This window comes from Haemorhous mexicanus, chromosome 17 (assembly GCF_027477595.1).
Source record: "Haemorhous mexicanus isolate bHaeMex1 chromosome 17, bHaeMex1.pri, whole genome shotgun sequence".
NCBI classification, from domain to species: Eukaryota; Metazoa; Chordata; class Aves; order Passeriformes; family Fringillidae; genus Haemorhous; species Haemorhous mexicanus.
This window is the reverse complement of record NC_082357.1, coordinates 12,061,474-12,085,308: the sequence shown is the minus strand read 5'-3', so window position 1 is coordinate 12,085,308 and position 23,835 is coordinate 12,061,474. Positions and strand designations below refer to the sequence as shown.

General features: G+C 42.2%; 1 protein-coding gene across 5 annotated transcripts in view; it reads left to right on the top strand.

Annotated features, from left to right (window-relative positions):
* The window catches only part of MAD1L1 (mitotic arrest deficient 1 like 1), a 349,051-nt gene that overhangs the window by 90,966 nt on the left and 234,250 nt on the right, over positions 1-23,835 (top strand). For 4 of the 5 annotated variants that reach the window (XM_059861646.1, XM_059861647.1, XM_059861650.1 and 1 more), the window contains one exon: positions 11,006-11,150. In XM_059861646.1, the coding sequence (XP_059717629.1) occupies positions 11,006-11,150 (145 nt within the window). Of the gene's footprint in view, positions 1-11,005; positions 11,151-18,411; positions 18,504-23,835 lie in introns of those variants that run through there. The other variant, XM_059861651.1, reaches the window with a different exon arrangement.

Sequence of the window (23,835 nt, the reverse complement as noted above, 5' to 3'; positions counted from 1 at the left end):
ACGTTCCCTTTTTTCTTTCCTCTTTATGGGGCTTTGGAACGAACATCATTGAAATATCTTACTTTCTCCTTTTCACTTTGCAATGCAAAAGTACCCAGAGCTCTTTAGAAGTGCTTCTTTTCCCATTAGTCCGGTGACAGCGAGCGGAGAGTTTGTCAGCTCTGCTGAAGTAGGACACAAGGAACATTTTATGACATTGCCAATACCTAAAAGCTCCTTTAACCAGAGATTCTTATTATCCAGTAGGAACAAAACTCTCTCTCAGAAAGCAGCCGAAGGCTGAAGTCTCCAAGCAGGTGCCTGCCCTTAACTGCATTGATGCCTTTTGCCATGCAGGGGATGGTGGATCGATAAGGAAATAGCCAGGAGGAATGGGCTGCATTAATCAGGTACAATGGAGGCAGCAGGGGAGATGATGAGGGGAGACAGGTGGCAATCGAAGGATGTGTTGAGCACAGCCCATCAATTGGCTGCCAAAGTGCCTCTGTTGAGTGGGGGGGTGTGGGCTGGGGGGGACCAGCTCTCACTGTGCTGATGGGCAGCTCCAGAGAGAGCAAGCTGTGTCTCCCAGTTACAGCCTTGGGGTTTTATTTTTGGTCTTGGAAACTTTGTCTTGTCAATTTGTTTTGCTGGGCCACCTAAACTCCCATTGAAGGTTTTCTTCTTTCCTTCTTAAAGGACTTTGCAGAAATGAACACATTAGTGGCATTGTCTTGTTGTGCTTTGCTTTAAATAAAGTGTCGTGGTAAGAACAATTTTTGAAAGTGACAGATAAATCAGCCTTGCCAAGTATCTCTGTATAATTACCCTGGAAGTGTTTCAGCCAGGCTGCATGAGGTTCTGACAGCCTGGTCTGGTGGAGTGTGTCCCTGCTGATGGCAGGGAGGTTGGAATGACATGATCTTTAATGTCCCTTCCAGCCCAAACCATCCCCGGCTTCCATGATATTCCAGACCATGTGAAATCATGCTCTGCTGGGGTTAAACCAAGACAGTGATGAATTGAGGTGCCACATTTCTGAGGGCAGAAACTTCTCCCTGCACCTGTTGAATCCATGCTGGACTATCATCCTGCCCCTCCAACATGGAGCTGGTTGGTGTAGGATTTGTGGTGCCAACTGGCTGGTACCAAATTGCATTGAACAGAGCATTTCTTTTATGAGTGATGCAGAGACAAAATTACTTGCCATGTCTTTAAATTCATTTCCTTGTCCCAGCTTCACCACAAAATAAGGGATCTGATTTGTTTGCAAATGTAGTGATTTTGAAACCTGCAACTGCTGTATAAAGGCCATTTACATGTCCACCTAACTGGTTTCTCTATAAGTATTCATGACAAAAAGATTGCTTTGAATGTAGTATTGTTTTATTAAACACTTAAAAATATTGATGCAGAAGAATTGATGTAGCAGGGCTATAAATGCAGTTGTTCTGGCAGTTCTCCTTCCATGGTGACAGCTTTATTTCCCTTGCCTTGTATTGGTTTATGGGTTCTTTGACCTAATTTGGGGGATTAAAATTAGAGGAAGATAGGTCTCTGTGCCCTGCATGTAATTCCTAATAATGTCAACAGTCCAGTGGAAGATTGAGAAATAGTGCTCTGGATTTCTAAGTGAAACAGGGAAAACAACCATCCACAGGATGTTTTAGGAATGGGGTTAGCAGGGATTCATTGTAAGTCTCATTTGGGCATATCCTTTTCATGGGGAAAAAAATTACAGTTTGGAAATGGGGTGTGAGGAAGCCTTTTGCCTCTGCCCAGCTGCCCAGACACAGCAGCTCTAAATATTCCCTGGGTTTGCAAAGAGGGGCTGCACAGCCTCTGCAGGAGGAATGGCAGATATTCCTGGTGTGACAGTGGAGCTTGGAAAGGTCCCAGTTTCTTTAGTCTCATTATGTGACACCAGATGGCTGGAGATCAGCTCTGCTCTTCTTTGGGGGTCTGCCTGTGCTCGTGTACATGCCCAAAATGCATGTGTGTAAGAATGTAAAATAATAGAACTGGGATGAAGCATACTCCACAGTGAATGTTTTTGGGGAGCTTCAGCTAACTCTGCTGTTTTGCCTCATTCTTATTCGTAGATAAATGGTTTCGCTTTTATGTGTTGGTTTTTGTTTTTTTTTCCTTTTTTAATATTTTAAGTACTATTTTCTCAATGAGGAAAATGGATACTTGAAAGGCAAAATCAGGGTTGCAAGGTGAGGCTCTCAGGGGGTGGGAAATCCCAAATTCAAGTCACTTGGCACCTCCTTAGTCTCTTCCTATAGCATGCAGCATTCTCATTTCACTTGGCAGAGATGGTGGATTATGTTGACTTAATGAGCAGCTATTAATGCTTTTCTATAGAGAAATTTAATAATTTATTAGTTACTTCTTATGCTAGTTCTGTTGTACCAGATGTAAACCGAGGAGAAAGTGTAGCCTTCTTTTTGGAGATGCCAATATGGAATATTTAGAATATATTCTTTCAAAACACCTAAGGCTTCATAGGGCCTGAGTAGCTGCTGCTGATTTCAGCAGCAGTGTCAGTGCTCAGCACCAGGGGCTGCCCAGTGACTGAGCACCAAGGACTGCCTTGGAAAGGTTCTCCTATCACCAGGAGCTCTGGCAGAGGCAAGAATTGGAACCAGATTTTTTGGGAGACTTTCAGTTGCCAAAATGTGAGACCATTCTCTTCAAGCAATTTCTGTGCTTCATTAATCTTCCAAATTCTGCAGCAAATGAGGCAGAGATCCTGCAGAAAACAGATGCAGTTAGCAGTGAATCCTGATTTGTTGTTGGAGCATGGTAGAAAAGATCCTACACTACCATGAGATGTTGTTTGTGCCCAAAACCATGGTGGCACTTCAAAAATCCATGGTTACAGGTCAGGTTATTTGGTCATGGAAATTTTAAGATCTTTGCTGACCTAAAATGCATCCACATTGAGGATTTAAGGGTTAGCAGGTCTGTCACAATGCTCTCCTTAATATGGCTTGGATCCTGGTAGACTGCTTTGACACGAGCTGAGTCAAAGCAGGTGGGAGGCAGATATGAGATGGAGTTAAATTGGTGCTTGTGGGAATGGAAAGCCAAGAGCAGCAGTCTGGCAGAGTGCTTGTCACAGATAGCTGAGTGACTTTGCAGTCATTCTTTTGCTTTTATCTGTACCACTGTCCCATGGGTAAATGCTGGGGGGTAGCACTTAATTGTTTGGGTTTATTTGTTGTCAACAAGTAACACTATGAATTCTCCTCTGAGTCCCTAGTGAAAACTGAGACAAGTTTTCATCACATAACCTGGAGGGGTTTTCACTGACAAAAACCTGATGCTGAAATGCTGAGCTATAGCTTTAGATTTTAGTCAGAGTTATGGTGAGGGTCCAGCACTGAATTGTTCTGCAAAAAATACCTTAGACAATTGTGTTTCTGTAAATTTGTTCAGGTAGTCTTAGGTTCAGATATTAAAAGAAAAAAAGTGACTGAGCAGTAATATACAATCCTCATTTCAATCCTCATTTCACTGTGGAGTACTGTAATGCACATTGGAAATGAGGTCTCATTGGAAAAGGTAATTTGAAAAAGATCCACAGAACCTTCACAAAGCCATAATGAGTCACCAGTCTGTGAGGACTCACTTGCTATATTGCAGTGGAGGGTTTAATGTTTTGTTTTTCTCATCTAAACACTTTGACCCTTCTTATTTTATTAAGATAAGCCATTATCTAGCTGTCAAGAGCCTAGAATTTCTGCAGATTTGTTTGCTGACAAGTTGGTTCAGCACGACCATTCTCCTACTCATTTCTTTCACCACTTCAAGCAAATCTTCCTTTTTTTCCACTCCTCTTTATCAGTTCTTTATTCTTTAGAGCTCCTCAGCTCTCATGCTGTTCCCAGATGACTTTCCCACTTTCTCAAGTAGCATTGGTTGGAATGTATAACAGAAATTGGAAATACTCTTAGTCACTTGTGGTGTTCATGTTACCAGTTGCTGTGCTGGAGAGTTGTCCCAGTGACTTCACAGTTTACTGGGAGAGACAAGAGTTATTGTGTGCACTTTATAAAGCAAATAACATTGGATTGGGTTGAGAAAACTCTGCAATGCCTTCACTTGTGACTGTGCAATAAAGTGAAATCCTTGGCATTTGTATTTGGGGCTGAGTGGTGGGGAAGGACAGAGGTAGGGATGAATCCCTGTAGTGAAGGAGCAGGAGGAAATACTAGTACAAAAAAGAGTGGAAAGTTTTGACTTTCTTCATCATATTTAGGCACAGCCATGAGTTCCTCCAGCCCACAAGTGTGATTATAGTTTGGTAACTGGTGGGGCCAACTGCATTATTCATTCTGGTTCAGACTGAAATGAAATCATCGAGGGCAATTTTCTGTGTCACACTTCAAGGTCAGATGAGAGTATTTATTATTCCTTCTCTGTTTATCTGTGAATGCAAATTGAATTTAGTGATTCAAATTGATGAAATGTTAGAAATATAAAACTCATCAGAGTCGACACGAGGAGAAATTACTGTGTAGAGCTGGCCAGTGACTTCACCAGCCCATGTACAGGCCTCTGTTTAGATTAGTAATTATTTCAGTCTTTGGATTTTCTCATTCAGAGTTTTGTTCCAGTTGTTGTCATTTTTGTTTTCAAAGAAAAAAGTGTAATAACACTTTGAAGCATTTAGAATTTGAATTAGATGATGTAAATTAAGCCAGCTGCAGAGAGGGTGCTTGCATCCTGGCTGGAGAAAAGGTTTCCTTTCAAAATTCTTCCTTGGATTTTTCTTTGAGGGTTTGTTTGTTTGTTTTCCTCTCTGCTATGACAGTTCTCTTTTTCCAGTATTTTATTCCCTCGTGCTGGATGCTCAAATCTGAGTGAGGGGTGATAGGGAAGGGAGCAGACATTTGGCATCTTCTGGTGCTGAAGCTCCACAAATTCCCTTACTGACAGCATCATCCACAGGGTTGTTAGGAGAGCCAAAATTAGGAGCTGCAAAGTGGACCAAATGAACAGAACTCCTGATGAAGTACTGGGAGTGGAGGTGCTCCTTTCCCAGCTCCCTGTAATGCATTTTGAACAGTTCAGTGACCATCTTGCCTTGGTGTGGTGGGTCAGTCTGTGCTCAGAGGGCATCTGTGGGCATTCTGTTCTCTGCAGTGTAGGAAAGTGCACCTTAAATTTGTTCTTATCTCAGAATGGGAGTGGAAAATCCTTTTCAGTGAATGCCCTTTTAAAGTAGTCCATCCTCCATACTTGCCAAATGCCACGTGCAACTGATGATGCAGGGAGAGATGACACATGCTGTACTGGCTATATGCTGTGTTAATCATCCTAGAGGACTCTTGGTTTTAACTCCTGCTTTTTAATTACTTGCATTTTATTAAGAACATTTAGTATTTGCTTCTCTCCAAGCACTGCAGAGGGAAGCTATTTGCTTAGGGTGTCACTGATGTCTGACTTGTTGTGGATTCAGAACAAGAGCCATGAGCATCTGCACATACCAAAGGCCCTTAAAGATTTGTCTGCATGAGCTAATATTAATCACTTTGTTTATTCAGCTATCAGAAGAATTTCTCCTGCAGCCACTGAAGGCAGCAGCATTTTCAAGTGTAGTAAGTGCACAGCCAGCAGTGTGGGCTCAGTGGTTTTTAAATACCAGTAGAAGTTTTATTTGCCAAATAAATGCCTTCGGTAGAAGCTTTGGCCTTATAAACACTTCAGGTTTAGAAACTTAAAATAGGACATTTTTTCTGTAGTTATCTCCCCCTTGAAATATTTTCTGTTCCAGAATTCAGTGATGGATGTTGAAACTATTGATGTTTCCACAGAAAGCCAAAACAAACCACAGACATTCCTCAATTGTTAAGACACTGCTTTCATTCTCATCTTGATGGTGATGTGGAAGGCATGGTCAGGGCTGTGGCAGTGGTTCTCACCTCGAGTGGCTGACTCAGTGTCTGTTCAGGTGGAGCTACCCTGGGTTGTGCATTTTGGAAATGTTCCTGGGCTCCTCTGGGTCACTGCTGTCAGCACAGCCCTGTGTGTGTTGACCCTGCAGTGGAAGGAAGCTCAGGGTGCCTGATGTGAATTTATTTCAGTGAATCTTAACTCCTGCCAGTCAATTATGGCTGTTGTACTGGGGCTGGTGCAGAAAATGTGGGTTATTTCTTTTCTCCAACTGCTCACTTTGGTGGAACTGTGTTTCCAAGCCTGATAGTTACACTGTTGGTTAGGGAGTAAAATTAAAGAGAGTCTCACAGATAAAACATTGTCAGTGCACCAATAAAGCTCCAAATGTCTGTCTGCTTCTTACCCATTTCATCTGGCTGCACTAGCAAAATAATTCTCTTATGTTGCTCCCTCATTATAAATTCAATGTGATTTGAATCTTCCTTGTGTGTCTAGCAGCAAGGTGATGTATGATCTGTTTACTTTTGAATGATTTGTGATTTATGGAAGCCTGGTGCTGGTGAGTTATACAAAAGATCTTTGAGAAAATACAAGGTGTGAAAATACAAGAGAAAGTTTGCAGATGTTTGCTGAGGACTTGGGAGAAATAAATAGCAAGAAGAAAGAGTGTTTTCCCACCAACTCTCTGTAGACCATTTCATGTAGTATTTTGTGTAGCAGTATTTCATAGGGCTCCATGTGAGGCACACGTAAAGCTTTAAATAAAATATAGCCCCTGTGATAACTTCTACTAAAGATGTTCATATTTTGTATCATTTCTCTTTCTGAATACAGTGAGCAAATAGACAACACAGACCTGTTGGCCCCCACAGCTCCCACAGTCCCAGCAGCAGGGCAGGATTTGAGGGCAGGAGAGGGTGCTACTGCTTCCATATAGCCACAGTTCTGTCTTTGAAGAAGAAAGAAAGCAGGAAGAGATGCCAATCTCACTGTAGTAAAAATTTAGCACCCAAACCTCTGAATTTTGAGCTGAAATATTTGTAGCACTAAAGTTTTCTCCTTCCTGATGGTGGTTTTTCTAGTTGCCTGAAATGTTAAACTAGTTCAGGCTAGTTCAATAAACTAGTTCCATCTGTAGCTGTGTTCTTAGAGCTCCAATCAGTCTTTTCAGCAGCATTTTGTAATGGATCAGTTTTTTCCCTTTTTAACATCAGATGGATATTTTTCTGTATGGCCAAGCATCACCTTTTCTTTCCTGAGTTCTGTCCCTATTTAAGTCAAACCGTTTTCTTCTTCTCCCTTCTGTTTTTCCTTTTTAATTCCCATCCTGGATGGTGCTGAGGCAGCTTAGGCAGAGGCTGAGGGGGGAAGTTGTCTGCGTCAGAAATTGGAGTTTGGAAGAATCCTTGAGGAAGAGCACAGGCAGGGATGATGTCCTGTTGGTATCCACTGGAAAATAAAAGACATGCTGGAGTTACTCAGATTTTGCTTATGCCTTTGTGTTTGTTCAGAAAACCTGTGGGGGAGGAACTGGAATGAAAATAACATTTTTGTTCAGCCCTGTGTGTATCAGTTTCCAGTCTGGTTTATGTGCCTGCATGTGGATTCATTGAGATGCCTGCGAGTTGTCAACTTACAGGAACGGGTGTTCCTTCATCCAAATGTCTTGCTGCAAAACAATTTCCCCTGCTCCTGTTTGCCTCATTAGCTTCTGCATTAACCCTTTTTTGTGTGCTCTGACACGAGGATGTTGATGGCTGCAGCGCGTTTCTCTTTCCAGCTCCGTGTGCGCTGGCACTGTCACCGAGTTCTCCCCCTGTGCTCCCTCACTGCTCTTCCCATCACACTCTGCTTTTCTCTTTGATGTGCTCTCCCTCCTGACAGCTGGCCCTGGTAGGTACACGTGTCTCATCTTCAGCTGAGCTACAACATGACCCAGACAGTGTTCCTCTTCTAATTGTCGCTGTGGACCCCTTGTTTTCCTCCCAGCTTCACACACAGACTGCTTCTAGCATCCTGTTTGCTTTCCCTGTTCTTTTTTTTGTTTTTTTTTGTTTTTTTGTTTTTTTATTTTAGTAACTCTGAGGTGGTAACTTGGCTACTGAAAGGATGGAATGATTAAAATAATATTTTATGGATCACTGGGGGTTGGGGGGGGAGCTGTCGGCTGCTTTTGTCATTTTTGAAGGAGATTATTAAAATGTATCTTATAGCTTCAGTATTCACTGTGTGCCCTCATTGTTCTCAGTCTTTCAAAGAATATTCTGGAAAATGAAGTTTTATCATTAAGATTGCATTAAAGTGGATTACAGAAAGGAAGAGCAAAAAATGAAGAGTCTCAAACAGCTCAGAACAGAAATATGCTGGCATCTCATTCACTGGGATGTGGAACAAGGAACATTAATAGGCTGATAAACAGAAATGACTTTTTCTCTTTAAGGCTTAAAAGGTTTACTTTGAACTTGCAAAGATTTTTTAAAATGCCACTTCCCTAAGCTTCTGTTGAATGGAGAACTTTGTGCCTCTTTTATTTTATTTTTTAATGCTCATATTGAGTGAGCAATTACTTCTGAAAAGCCATAGGTGTCATCAGGGTAGAAAAAGAGTGCACAAGTCTGGCTTTAAAGGCTTTTGCTTCTGAGCACCTACTTGCAAATCCTGTTTTGTGTCAATAAGAAATAGCACTTTCCTTTTGGATTTTTCCTTATAGAAGCAGCTCATGCTGTATTTGGTGCAGTTTCTGGAAGAATTATCAATCTGTCCAAAGAGAGGAAGAAAGGATCTCAATAATGTACTTTGGCATGGTGTGGAGAGTTGTGAGGAAGTTGAATTTCATGCCTCCCATAGCAAGGAAACCTATGGTAGCAGTCAATTCAGGGAGTTTGAGGATTGTCCTCACTTTCAGAGACATCTCTGGCATTTGAATTTTAGGTACATTAACATCACATTTGTACTGAGGCTGAAATATAAACAGATGAAGGTGTTATTTCCATGCAGTGGCTGAGGAAATTGCCCATTTGTCTCTCTTTGCTCAACTTCTCTCATGTTTTAAAACAGTTGTTTTCCAACCTAGCTTGAAAGTTTTGTATGTGGCTGAATGTCTGTGCTCTCCATGAGACATGAATCTCAAACAATTTCATTCTTTTGGGAAGGAAACCTAGCACATATCTCATTTTTCTTGGTGAATGTCAAATCAATCATCATTTGTTGGTCCACTCAACATTTATAGAAATAAGTCACAATATTGGGAGATTAAGAAAAAAGATTGCTCCATTGCCTTATCAAAATGTTTTGCAATAATCAAATGTGAGATTTTTGCTGTTTCAGGGTAATTAATCTTATGCTTGCATTTTTTTCTTTTGTTCTGACTCTAATCAGGACAAAGGTTCTTTGATAAAGAAAAAGATATTTGCAGTAAGGTTTCTGTAGTGTGATTTTAATTGTTACAACACAGGTATCACAGTTAATGAGGATTTTGTACTTATATTTACCCTATGCATAACAAGGAATGTTGTTAAACAAACTGTAATAAATCCTAAGGCAGAAATTGAGGTTACCAGGAATTAACCATCCTTTCTGCCCTGTTTTGAGGGCAGGCTTGATAGGCTGCCCCACAGGCATGTTCCATCACCAGAGATGTTACTCTTGGCACAGTTGCCCTTCTTAACTGATTAATTAAAGCAGGTGCAAGGAAGCAGTGGTGCCCTGATAATGGAATTATGCAGTGTTAAATGCAGATGTGAAGCCCTCTTGATGAACCTTCCCACCTGAATACAGCAATGAAGAGACTCTTTCACAGTTCCCAATTATTAAATTGGTTTGTGAATGGTTCCAAATTGAACTGGAGCTTTAAGCAAGTTTCTAATTCATCCAGTGCTTTAAAACAAATACTTTATTCAAAGAGAAGGATTTTGAGGTAGGGAGACAGCTGCTTTGGAATTCTTGTGAATTCCTACATACATTTCCCAAAAAATACAATTTGGTGACCTGGCAGTGCAGGTTGTACTTGATTTATGCTAGAAATGTTCTTTAAGTATTCCCTTTTGGATCTATCTAAACAGGACCTTAACAATAGTGTTGTTTTATTTAAAGCACTTTTATTTCTTTTCTTTCAAATATAATGATGAATAAGACCCCTTGGAAGGAATCATAAATTTTCCAGTGGTGTTTCCAGCATTAGAGAAACAAAGTTCTTCTGTTCCTGACTAAGCTGGAGATGTTGAGTTTGATCTTTCTTGCTTGCTTGAGGGTTTCTGACTTGTGTGCAATACTTTTATTTCATGTCCTGCTCACTCATTAAATACTTAGTGCAGTCTTGGATAAACTCATCATATTTAAATCATGAACTGACTCTTAATCACAGGAGTGATTCCACTTTTGTTATTGATCAAGTGCTTTGCCAGCAGCTGGTGTGTGATGAGCTGCTTGATGTGAGCCTTGGAGCAGCTGCCCCTCAGTGTCCATTAGCAGGCTGTGAGGCTGAAGGGCACACGTGGAGAGCTTCTCCAGGAGCTCACAGATAATTGTGCATCACCACGGTGTGCTGCATGGAGAACTGAGAAGAGGGCCAGGCTGTTCTGGTTTAACTGAGAATCATGTCCACACCTCAAAAGAAGTGCTAGTCACCTGCCCTCACGAGGCATTTCTCTTCCAACATAGGTTGCTGGCAATGTGCAGGTAGTGTGGCTGTAACTACTTGCTGAGTACTATCTGTCAGTCAAAGCAGATAATAGTAAAACTAAATTTTCTTCTCCTTTGTTAAAAAAATGAAAAGATCCAGTGGAACCCAAGAGTGTGGGTTGTTTGTTGAAAACAAGACCCGTTCTCAAAGGCAAACTGATTGATTTTGAAACAGATTTGCAATTATTGAAATGCTTCCTACCTGTGAGGTTCCAGTAATTGTCTCATGCTGCTCAAGAAGGCTGTCCCTGGGTGGTTCTTCTCACATCTTTTTCTGACAACAGCTGGTAATGAGGATGCAGCTGCCCAATTTCCAGTGGTGCAGCTGTAAGATGAGAGTGACACAGTCATGGTCATGCTTCTCCTCTGAGGCTTTCCTGATGTCTCTGATGCTTGAGAGGCAGCATCAGGAGTTACAGGTCTGTCTTATCTCTCCTAGTGCCCGGATGCTGGAGAAGGCCAGGCAGCAGCTGCAGGAGGAGGTCCTGTGTGTTCAGAGCCAGCTCCTGGATGAGAAGAAGAAACGGGAGCACCAGGAAGCGCTGGTCAGGCGGCTGCAGAAGCGCGTGGTGCTCCTCACCAAGGTGAGCCTGGAAAAGCACGTGTCCTTACTTCTTTCTGCCAGGTGCAGTCCTTCCCATTTCTCCTTTGTTCACCTCTATAACTGGTGCTACAAAACTGTTCTGGAGTTTTTGCACAATGGGTGCTGTGGGAGATGTGAAACCTGTCTTTAGGGCTTCACTGGAGTGGAAATACCAGTGCCTCCTAAAGCTGTGCTCGTGTTCCCCCAGCTGGGCTTGTGCTGTGCTGAGGATATGTGACTTTGTCTGAGCCTTGGCATCCATGTGAGGGCAGAGAACTGAATCATGTTGTTGCTGGAGTGTTTTGAGCCACTGAAGGGAATTTATAATGGCTTTGGCTGCATTGCCTCCTTTCCTAAAGAGAACGAAGTGGCAGCACCTTGTCAACTGTTCCTGTGGAAAAACAATTTACAGGGAGTAAGAGATTTGCCTTCCTCTTACGCTGGAAGTCTGTTCAAATGTAATGGCAAGCACTAGACCAGTAAATTGAAAATACGTTTTAAGATTCTTTCTATAGAATATATCAAAGGGGTCTGCATCATCCTATATCAGGTGTGCTCTCATGATGAAATTCTATACAATAATTCTGAAGTCTGCAGAGCATTGAAAATTTTATATTAAATTCTGAGAGCTCGCTTTCCACAAAGGGAATAATAATTTGCTGTAGCCAGAATGAGAGTTACTTCACTTTCCAAGAATACTCCTTGCAAAACTTCCCCCATCTGAGCAATCTCTCTGGTGTTATAAAAGCTGCTCACGTAAATGAGCTTATGTGTGTGCAGAAGGTCAGACTCCAGTAGTCAGAGCTCATGAGAGGGAGCCAGGCACATCACCACGTGGGGAGGCAGGAAGGGAAAGAGCTGCTGTGGTGCCTGAGCTTTAGACTTTGATTTCCAGTGTCAGTGAAAGCATTTTGATCGATTTTAATTGCGCTGCGCCCAATTTTGTGTAATTCCCATGTCATTGTTGAGCCAAAGAAGCTGTGATGTATGGTGCAGTAAGCAGGGCTCTTGAAGCATGAAGCAGCCACTTTACAAGAGGATATTCCATCAGATCTTCTGGCTGCTGGGTTTGATGCCATGGAGAGTCACAGAAGTGCGAAGAGGAAAATGACAGCAGTTCTTTCAGCCTGACATTGAGGCGGGCACTGCAGGCAGGGTGGATGGACCAAACTCTCTCCATGGAAACAGAAAAGGCATCTCCTCTCAGCCCTTCTCCTGCCCCAGCAGCAGGCAGCTCTCTGTAGTGTTCTGGTTTGGGACTGCCGTGGCTGGATAAGACACAGGTGCATACTGAGCCCTATAAAAATCCTGGTTTTGTAACTTTTTCAGCGGTCTAATATTGTGCTGGACTGCTCAGCCCTGAAGGAAGTTTCTCAGATGGTTTCTAAAATATTCCCTTTGTTAACATATTTCCAGTGCTCAGCAGAAATGCTTTTTGTCATAGAACACAAAAATATCATTACTTTTCTTTAAGTACTGGACAAAACCACAGCATTACTTTGTCATGTGATGGATTGTACCCTGAATTATATGGAAAGACAAACCTTTGCTTTGTTTGCTGTGCTCCCCCTGAGGAGGAGCATAAGAAAAGTTGGAAGTGTTCTTCATCAGACCATGGCAAATAAACTTGTGTTTTGACAGGGGAGGTTTTCAGTGTGCTCAGTCATTCCTCAACTGACCTGTTTTGAAGGAATAAAGACTTTGCTGTTCTCTGAAAATTTATATTCCATCCAGAGAATGCTGGGGTCCTTTGTGAAGGAGTACATGCATTATGGTACTTGGACAATCTATCCTCAGCACTGTTTCTCCTGCTGGTTGCTCTTCTCATGCAAAATCAGAAGAAAGAATTTCATTTAATTAAAAAAAGTATGATATTGTGATTTAAAATGAGATTGAGCAAATACATTTCCTGTCAAAAATAATTATTTTACATTGAAAGCATATCACCTAGAATGGTATTTAATCATCTAATTAGTGGCATCAGTACTGTGGTGTGCTTTTATGTAATTTGAGAATGGAAAAGATGACTTCTCTCTATTCAGTCTTTGTCTTGTTAAATAGGACTGTGAAAATCTAATTTGGGGGAGAGTATTATATATATGATTGAAATGCTATTGCTTTTGATAGTATGACTTCTGCATTTGTGCATGTTTGACCCTCTGCTAGGGCAGTGAATCAGTTCCTGTGTGCTGAGCAAACAAGGCCTGGAAGGCATCAGAGTTGTTCAGCAGTGCAAGTTTAATGCTGTAACAGTTTTCCTTTCTTTAGGCTCAGGTTGGAACCTGGAAGTCTCAGTCCTAGAATATGTTTTAAAATATTAATAGAAAACAGTAAGTTGTTTTTTGTTTTGGTAACAGCAGGACCAAATGTTTCAGTAGGAGATGTACTCTCTTCAGGGGGCACTTGCTTTGCTAGTCAGACTCCTTCTCACTGCTATGGCTACTGATTTTTTCCCCAAGATTGAAGCAATATTTTGTGGCTTTTACAGACTGCCAGTCTCACTTGTCAGTCGTGCTCAGTTGCTACTTGCCACAGTCTCTGTCTGTCTTGGTTGCTCTTGTATTTCCATTCCAGTGCATTTAACCTCTGTCCCTTGCTTCCTTCCTTGCCTTATTTGCTTCTTTTGGGCTTTCTTGAGCTTACTTGGGCCTTTCCAGTTGGTTTACTGCTTGGAAGTGACCCAGTTGTCAGTGTGGGATACTTCAGTGCATCCCTACAAATCTCTGATAGGGCTGGAGCATTGGTAGTGCTCCAGTCCTATCAATTCCACTGCTGGGTGTGGGCTGGTGTAGGAGCTGCATCCTGATTATTCCTGCTCACAAACTGCTCTTCAGAACATGTTGGTTGATCATTTTGTCCCACGTGCCCTTGTAAATCAGGGCAGGACTGAAGTTTGCAGATTTACATGCATTCAGTGAAACATAAGGCTGGACTGGGACACCACCAAGGCTTTCGACATTGATGGCTGGGAGGTTCCTCCTGGAGTGTCACTCCCTTCACTTAAGGTGATGAAACAGAAGTTGGTGTTTGAAGGGATGGATTCACTCTCTCTCTCAGAGATCTGCCTGGCTGCGTTTGCTGTCTGTCATGCTTTTTGCTCAGAGTTTTGGGAAAATCTTTCATCTTTGCCTTAGTACCTGAGGTAGTTGTGATACAGCAGTCCTGGGAGATACCTGGAATGTTGGGGAAACACCTAGACCACCTCTGCCCTTTTGCCTGTTTGATTTACTGCTGCATTTGCTTTGAATGCCATGTTTACTCACACAGTTTTGTATTTGACTTTTGTGTTGTCCTTAAGCTTTTGAGTGTTTTTCTCAAAGAAAGACAACTCCTGGTCTTTGTTTATGAAGTGGACTTGTTAAAACCAGTCAATTCTGCTACTGAATGGCTAAAATTGGAATCTCTTATATGACACAGAGGCCTCCCAAAATGAAAAATCCCTTCTGAAAATCCTCATCTGAGTGTAAGCAGCTGATTGAGTCATTATTTCATGGAAAGCCAGCTCTGGTTATTTATTTCAGGAGGGCAGTTTCCAGAGGGCACAACTGGGCCTTGTGCAGCAGAAGTGTTGCTGGAGAACAGCAATAAAGGCCCACTCAAAAGCTCCCAAAGCCCTCTGATGTGGAGGGCCAAAGGTTGGCCATCATCTGCTCCTCTCCTCGAGTGATTTTACCTGGTTGTGATCAGCCCTTCCTGTGTTTCTTACTTTTCTGCTGCCAGGGTTCAGACCTGGAGCCTCTTCCCCTGGAGCCTCTTCCCCCTCTTCAGTTCAGTGACTCCTGAAAGCAGTGATTCCTTCTGTGCCCAGGAGGAACTTCTGCAAGGAGCTCTGGAGTGCATGGCATCAGCCCATAGCCCTGCAGGTTTCACCAGGGACAAAATGCCCTGCTTCTTGCAGCCAGGGTGTGATCCTTTGCAGGAAGCTCAAAACTCAAAATGGGAAGCCCAATTTCAGTTACTTTTTGTAACTTATTCCAAATTAGTCTAATTTGTTCCCAAAATTGTGGGCTTTATGAGTGCACACTGCCATACTTGCAGCCCTTGCTCTCATCTAAGGCACAACACAAGGACTGAACTAAGCTGCTTGTGTTGGATGTTGCTGTTTCAGTGTTTATTTCCTGTCTGTGCACTTTTCTGCCTTTGGGTACTCTGCTGCCCGGAGAAGAGACTGAAAAATTCCCTTTTGTTTCCTGGGCTCTCAACCAGATCATGTGATATGATAGGAAATCTGTTTCTATTGAGACATAATTTAGGCCATCACCATAAAAGTTGGAGATTAAACAAGTATTGATTAACCAACTCCAGCTGACTGCTGATACCACATGTTCCTGGAGATATCAGTCAGTGTGAAGCATATTAGTGACTCCCAGAGCTGAGAATGGTAAAAATGCATCAGAAATGGGACTAGGTAATTAAACTGTTCATTAAGCATGGCAGATGCAGAGTTCATGACTTGATTTGCCATCTGCTTTGTTTTGTAATCAGTAAAGATTTAAAATAATGCTGATGGCTTCCCTGTCATATTGGGTCCTGCAAGATGTTTTTTCTGAGGAGGTAGATAGATGATTTTAAAGCACAAGGAAGGATCTTAAAACTTGTGGGTGTGCAGCAAAGTAGGTGAATTAACCCTTTTGCTGGCATATGTGAAAGATAAATTGTAAATGCAGCAGTCAGTATTGCACTCAGCAGCACTAGAACCAGGCTCTTTGGCAAAGCTCATCCTTGTGACAGACTTTTTGGGCATCACACCCTGAGCTGTGCTCTGCATCCAGGCAGCACAGCTGGCCTTGGGGCAGCTCTGAGCTGTTCATGGGGCTGTGAGCAGTATCCAGAGTATCCAATGCTTTCCCTGGCTGTTACCACTCTCCCTCCTTCCTTCCCTCAATCCATGTCATGATCCTGTGGATGGCATTTCAGCAGTGCTGTTGCAGGTGCATTCCCAGCTGTGCTGCTGTCTACACCTGATTGTTAAATGCTGCCAGCCTGACCCTGGCCAAACCTTTCCCTCTGCTCACTGTGTTTCCCCTTTGTAGGTTTTTATAAACTCAGGGAAGTTACCTTCCTCTTCAGGACTGGCAAATAAATACATTTTGAGGTGATTCCACATCTCCCTCTTCAGGGATTAAGCAAGGCAGGTTTTGTGAGTGCTTCCTTGGACCATCTGTCCTTGAGAAGAGGGAGACAAGACACTCTGTGTTTGAAGGAGCCTTTTAGATTGAGGACAGGTCTCTCTAATTTCAACTTGATTATATTAATCAGTTAAACAATTTCAGAGAAGAGGTGGTTGGTAGTTGGGGGTGGAGGAGGATAATAGCAGAAGGAGACAGAAGATCATTAACAGGTGTGGGAAAGAGGCAGAGAGAGAATTGCTGCCTGTGGGGTGCAGGGGCTCAGAACAGGTCACTGCTGAATTTTAATCTTTAGTAACCAGTAGCATCATCAATTTTAATTCCCAGACTGCTCTTGTAGGGTGCTTTTATTAAAGAATGAAGACCAACAGGTCAGACATGAGGTAGGTGGTTTTATGAATAATTCTGTGAGCTGGTGTTAAAATGCTCCTGAGTTCAGTCTGATGAAGGGTGGTTACTGGGCTTCATGTTGTGATTTCCACAGGAGTGTCTGGGTTACTGGATAAAGGGTGCTGAGATTTGTGAGGAGAGAGCAGGATTTGGGAGTTTGATGACTGTTTCCATAGACATTCTTTGTTGGAGTTAAGGAAATATCACACTTTTCTTTTGTTGGTCTCTGCCTTCTGTCTCTGAGGACAGGGAAATAGAGTTCTGTGAGGAGTTATTTTAACACAGTTTTTTGGTTTGTTAGTTTGGTTTGGTTTTTGTTCCCCTGTATAACCCAAATTTGTTGTGGGTTTTTTTTCATTAACTTCTTCCAGTTACTTGCTGTGTCATATTTTAGTCCTGATCCACTTAACCTCCTCCTGGAGCTCAGGCAGCTGCCCCCACATGCAGTGTTGGAGCTAACTTGCTCCTTGTCTGGAATAGATACCCTGCCAGATAACTCCACAAATATGTGTTCTGAAATCACATTTCCTGATTAATTTTTATTATTTTTCATGTGCATTGCTGGTCTGCTTTACCTTTCTTAATCATCTTGCAGTCTGCACTGTGAGGACCTTTAAACCATTCCCTCACCTTCCATACCTAACAGCCTGCTAGGATCTGTTGACCTGATTTCAAGTATCTCTGGATCTCAGAGTCTGAAAGTGATTTTTTTTTTCCCCTCTGTCTGTACCCTCTAATTTGTCTGCTTCTGAGTTTTATTTGGCTTTTAATGGAATGGCCTAACTCCAGTTTTCAAGGAAGCTGCTACAGGGAATACAAAAGAACAAATACAAATTTTATCAGCCTCAGCTGTTCCCCAAGTCACTCAGCCCTGCTCCTGCAGAAGCACAGCAGTGTTGATGGCTTCACCCTGGCCCTGCCATGAACCAGCCATAGTATTTATTGAAATGGTTTCATCTGCAGCACTGCCCTTTCTGTAGCTTTCTGAGCACAATCCCACAATACTCCAACAGCAATTTTTGCAGACACTTGTACAGTGACAAACTAACTCTGTGCTGATTTATACTAGATGCTTCCTTATATTCATTACGAGATCCTATTTGCATGCTTGACATTTTAAAATACTGTGTTTGGAATGTGTTATTTATTTGGAGACCTTTATTAAGCAACCTCAATCTAAGGGTTTAATTGTTACTGATAGCTAAGAGTATAATTACCTCAGTAAAATATCATGGCTATATTAAGCAAATGGCAATTGTCTTCCAGAAGAGAATGAGAACAAGCCATTTTCCTTTGAAACAGGTTGTTTCATGAGGTCTGCTAATATCATTTACTGATGCAATTGGAGAACCTCTCCATAAAGAATGAATAAGGAAAGCTGGGATCAGTGTGTGTGTAGAAGGGACTGGCTGCAGCAGTGTTGAAGCAGTGCACAAAGACCATTTGGGAGGAGGAAGAATCTTTAAATTAAACCAGAAAGTGTTACTGTTTCTGAAGTGTGTTTTGCAGATTTTGGAATGTCAGAAGAGTGTGTTTTTGCAGGTGTGAGCTCCCAGAGCAGTGCTTGGTTTTCTTTTTTGCCATTGTTCCTTACTTTGCCTAACTTGATAATAAGTTTACCACTCACTTTTGACTCCATGAAGAAAATAGCAGAATTGTTGAGTTCTCACTTCCTTATCCTGCTCCAAAATGACTTTTCAAAGCCTGAGAGTTCCCTTAGTTTCACTTGTCAGTCTGCATTTGTCAAAGGAACCTCTGGCTCTGAGATGCAGGAGCTGTTCCCAGGCTGTGGGCACTGGAGTCTGCCCTTGTTGCTTTCCACTGCATCCTCTCTGGTGAGACCCTTTCCTATTGATCTGTTGTCCTAATTCCTCCTAGCTAGTGGATGAATTTGCCTTTTCCCTGACTTTGGGTATGGCACTCTGTGTCCCCTGTGGTACCTGTAGGAATTTATCCCTTGGAGGCAGGAAGGTGATGTGCTTTGGTAGAGCTGAGCTTTAGCACCCGAGGGCTCTCACTGTGGGGATGGTGAGGCTGAGTTCAAATGGCCAGCCTGGAGGCAGAAGATGAATTGGCCCCTGGGCCTTGCTTCCCTTTCCCTTTTAGAAGCATAAAAGAGCTCATAAAAATTATCTTAGCAATTTTCTGGGAATTGGTTTGGTGTAATTCTTTCTCTTGCCTTATTATGTGTCTGGTAAACCTTGCAATGATAAAAATACAGAGTTCATTATTATCTTTATATCTGATGTTTTTGAGGTGGAGGCACAAGGACAGCCTCTGTATTCTGATTGATGTTATCTCTGACATAGCTTCTATTTAAGCAGCGAGTTTAGAGGGTTTCTAAAAATTTTATAACAATTCAGAGTATGCAGCAAAGTTAAAAGTTATGTTATTTTATGAGGTATTTGTGAAGAACAATAGGAATGTGATCTTTTTTTCCCCCCAGAATAATGACTGGATTCTGCTTTGTTCTGCCCCCACTAGATATTAATGCTCACTGCTAAGAGGTTAGATTATGAAAATTAGAAATATACCCATAAAAGAATTTATATGACCTTCAGTTCTCGTATTTCTCTGAGAGAAAGGACTGTAGGACTTCTAAAGGTAAAATATTCAATAAAAAGAAATTAGGTTAATCCAATGTTATGGCTGAGAATTTAAGCTCACCCAGGTCAGGTAATTCAAAGTTATAGTTCCCTTGATGCATGTGCTGTAACATTTATTCCTTAGCTGCTCAGCTCTGAATTATGAGGGATGGTTGAGCAGGTCTGGCAGGGAAGATGGATGGGTGGAATGAGGGAGTGATTGTTGGGGGAAGTCGGGCAGAACAAACCTGACTGCTGGGCAGGGGCTTGGGCAGCATCCAGGGACAGGGAAGGGGTTTAAGATTTCTGAACAGCAGACTCAGAAATACCAGCAAGGCTAAGCTGCACAAAAAGGGGGTTTGTTTGTTTGGTTTTTTTTTTTTTTTTTTTTTGCAATTCTTTGTTCCTCAGATACTTGTGGTTTGAAGGCATTAATCTCACTGCCTCTTAGAGTGGTGGTATTGCCACAGGAACTGCAGCTTTGAATCTCTGACTTCTCTCTGTTTTAATTCTCAGCCATAAAACTGGATTAACTGGGTTTGCTTCAAGTTGGATTGCAGTGAATTTTTTTTTTTTTTATTTTTTTAAGGATAGGAGAGAGAGATAATTAAGTAATTGCACAGTAGCTTATTCCAGCATGTGATGGGAGCCTCTGGTAAGAACAGCTGCACTACTCAGCCACCAGTCAGAGCATCCTTTCAAATGAAGACCCAAAGTCTTTATAAAACTGAAGGACTGTCTGGAGAATTGAGGAGTTTTGGATTGCTCCTGGCACAGGATCATGCAGTACTGACTATTTTGTTCAATGTGTGCTCACAGCATCTCAGGTCAAGCATTGCTTGAATTGATGAATATATTAGAAGTCAAATGAGGTTTTACAAAGCATCTTGGAAATGGTCTCTGACCCATGATTTGTTGCATTGAGGAGAAATGTACTGTTCCCTCTTTTATGAGCACATTTGTTTAGGTAGTGTTTCAGATAGAGTTGAAAACTGTTTAATAGAAGCTATAGAAAATTTGAAGAATTGGTGTAGTTTCAGTTAATTAATTTTGATTGATGTAATGAGATTATTATGTTACAAGTTTCTCACTATACAGAACAGCTGCTGGATTTTTTTTAGTGTTATGTGGGGCAGGACCTGTGAAGAATCATTAACTGTGAACTTGCCTGTTCAGGTGGAACCAGTTTGGGACAGTGAGGGAGCTGAGACTTAGTTTTCTGTCTGTATGAATCCAGAGCTTCAGGATTTCCCTAGAAAGATCAATGCCTTTTTGAAGTCAAGTATTTTAAAAGGAATCAACAGGTAAAGTGTGAGCATGAGACAGGGAAAGAGGCTATGCTTTTTACACATCAGGATGATGTTGGACTTGCTTTCTGTCAGGAGGAGGAGATCTCTTCTCACAAGAGTCTTCTCATTTGTACAGGTTGTATTAGGAAGGTCCTATAACCCTGTGGGGCATCCAAGCTGCTTTTTAAGCACAGGGAATCATGGCCAGAGTAAAGTTTAAATCTGTCTGTCTGTGTGTGCATCTCCCTGGTGTCCTTGGGCATGAAAGCCCAAGGATTCCAGCAGATGTGTTCCTTTGCTTGCCACGGTGTTGGGTGGGTACAAAGTGCCTTGGGCTTATTCCAGTGTTGTATCAATACTGGGGAAAACAGAAACCTCACCCTACTTGGGCTTTTAGTCAGTATTATTTTGAGTGCCACAAGGCTGTGTGCAAGGAATTGAGACCAAGTGGTTCAAGTGAAATTTGCTGAAAGGGTGGAGCATTTTAAACTTTTCCTGCAAGTGTTTGAGAAGGTTTGTGCTGATCTCATGCCTGGGAGCTGCAGGCACCTGAAGGGCTCTGGCTTTGACATCAGTGGCAAATATTTTTCAGAGCAAAATGTGCATTCTGCTGGTTCTCTGTGCCAGCCCATGCTGGAACTGCAGGATGTGTAGTTTTGCTGCAGCTGGATGCTCTTCCCCCCTGAGATGTGAGCACACTTCCCCTGCTGGGCTATTGCACCAAGCTGGGGCTCGTGTCTGCCTGTCCTGAATGCCTGGAGGAGCTGTAAAATCTAAATATAGAAAGAAATGCATGACAGGACTTGGGGCTCCCTGTCCTGGTGAGCAGTTGAAGGAGAGATTCAGACCATGACATGTAGCAGGTCCTAGGGAGAACTTGTGTAGAGTTGGTAGGTTTGCAGTGGGGTGTGCCTGGAGCCCCTTGGTTCATCTTCATGGGACAGAGCCAAGAGCTCATTCCCTCTTCAAGGAGAGGAGATGCTCTTACTCCTTTTGAGCAGCAGAGTCTTCTCTGCAGTGGGAGAAGCAGCTGGAAGAGTCCCTGCTCCCACACTCATTTTCCCTGCCTTATGTGGGAGATGGGTTACAGGCAGGTCCAGGACCAACAGCTTTTTATTGCTTATGTGGATGGGAGAGGAGCTGGGAAGACTCATTCTATGCATTGAACTTGTGATTAAATTAAAGATAAACGTGGATGTGGAGTAATGTTTCTTTCAGGATGTGCATACACCTTCTACAGGGTGTTTGCAAAAGGAGTGTGCAGCTCCCAAAATGATGTAGTGTCTGAATTAGAAATTTAAGCAATTTAACTCCTCTCCTCAGTTCTTGCTTTTTCAGGCACATGTATAAGCTGCAGAAGTTTTATGTTTTGTGCTTGTAACAGGAATTCTGCTCTGTAAATAGTGTTTTCAGCTTTGCAGATAAAGAAACACTTTCTGGCTTTAATAAATTAATTTTCTGTTGATAACATTTTACCTTTGGAGACCAACTTTTCAGGTTGACATTTCTATTATATTAATTACAAAGAGAGGAGAAGCTGTGCTTGTTTTGTCATTGGGAAATGCCATTTGCAAAGTTATTGGAAAGCTGACCTTGTCAGAAGTGTTATTGCATTATCCCTCAGTGAGGGCCACCACAACTGAATGACAAGAAAAAAATGCAGAAAGAAAAAAGCAATTTCAGGAGATATAATGAAATCAAAACAAAATGCCTTTTATCCCTCTCCAACGTGAAGATGTTTATTATGATAGTGTATATAAGGTTGGTGCTGGGGAAAAAAGTGCTTGTGAACCGTTCAGGGTTGTTTTTTAAAAGTGAAAATCACCCTACAAGAGAATTCTTGACTTTTTGCATGAAGTAAACACAAACAAGAGGCAGTGCTTACTCCAGTGACATCTCTCCCACTCTGTTTTCACTAAGTATCCCTGTCCATTTTCCTTTTTCCCTCTTGTTCATGCTGCACGTGAGGCTAAAGGGGCTCAGCCTGCATGGAACAAAGCCCCCACCCAAGGACTGCACTGGGGGTGCCCTTTGCCACCTCATTACTTGGAGAGATCACCCTGGAATCATTTTCTTTCCCATCTCTGGTTCACCCTGCCAGTCCTTTAAGTAAATCTCAGCTCTTCTGTTTGCTTCTAGCAAAATACCAAGCAAATAATCTGTTTATTTTCTGTTTTCCCTCCCAGTTTAAAACCACAGAGCTGTTAGTTTTCTCAGAGCCATTCCTTGTTCTCTCTGAACACTGAGGAACAGCAAGGGCTGCACATTCCTACTGTGCCTCAGTGTCCCATCCAGGCACAGCTCTGCTGAAAGCCCAGGTGATTGCCTTCTCCTTCTCTGCTTTCCTGTGCCTCTGAGCAATGCTGTGCAGGCAAGTACCACTCAGCTTAGTGGCTATTTCATCTTTGAACATGTGGGGTACAGCAGGACATGCTGAGTGTCCCACTCTGCTCTTCCCTCTGCTTTCTCCCTGTGCTGGAATTGTGACAGAGGTGCAGGTCACAGGTAGCTCAGTGAGGGATTCATAATGGAGCCACAGTCATCACACTTCAAAAGCTTTAAATGAAATCTTTTCCACTCAAGAAGTTATTAAAAAAGCCCTAGAAAGCTATTTAACCTCCTTCTGTGTGAGGCAACGTGTTTCTTATGTAATATCTATGCACATGAATTTGTCATGTGTGGTGTTAACCTGAGGCTATGTTTGTAGCTCTTGTGTTCCAATATTGGCTTTTTACTTGCATAAAAGAAAAGAAAAAAGCCCTGCTGAATTCCTTTAAAACATCTTAAATGGGATGCTGAGGAGCTGTAAATAATAGCCAGGTTTATAGTTTAACTCTCTAGGGGCATATGCAAGCTGAAGGGTGTGAAACACGTGTTCTGGATCTGATGTTTTCCTTCAGATAAAACAAGGAAACCAGAAATGCAGAAGTAATGAAATGTGCTCACCTTCCCTGCCTCACTTTCCTCTCTGCCTGCACATGGATTTGAGTTCTGGGGTTCTGAAGCTCCTTCTGCTGCAGCTGTTGGTGCATTTTCTGCATTCAGCTGTGCCCTCTGTTGGGGTTCACTCCCTAACATAAGGAATTTTTTGATCCCTCCAAGCAACCAGCTCAAGCTGACTCATCTAAATCTGTCTCCTACCAAAATGCTGTGACTTTGAGTTCTTGCTAAACTCCACCTAGCTAGGCTGAGTTTGGGGTGTTCTTTTGTCTGTATTTATGTTCTCACTGCTTCTCCCTTTGCAGAGGTAATTTTTTTCCTTAGTTTTCCTTTAAGAAGAGGGAGCAGGGGTG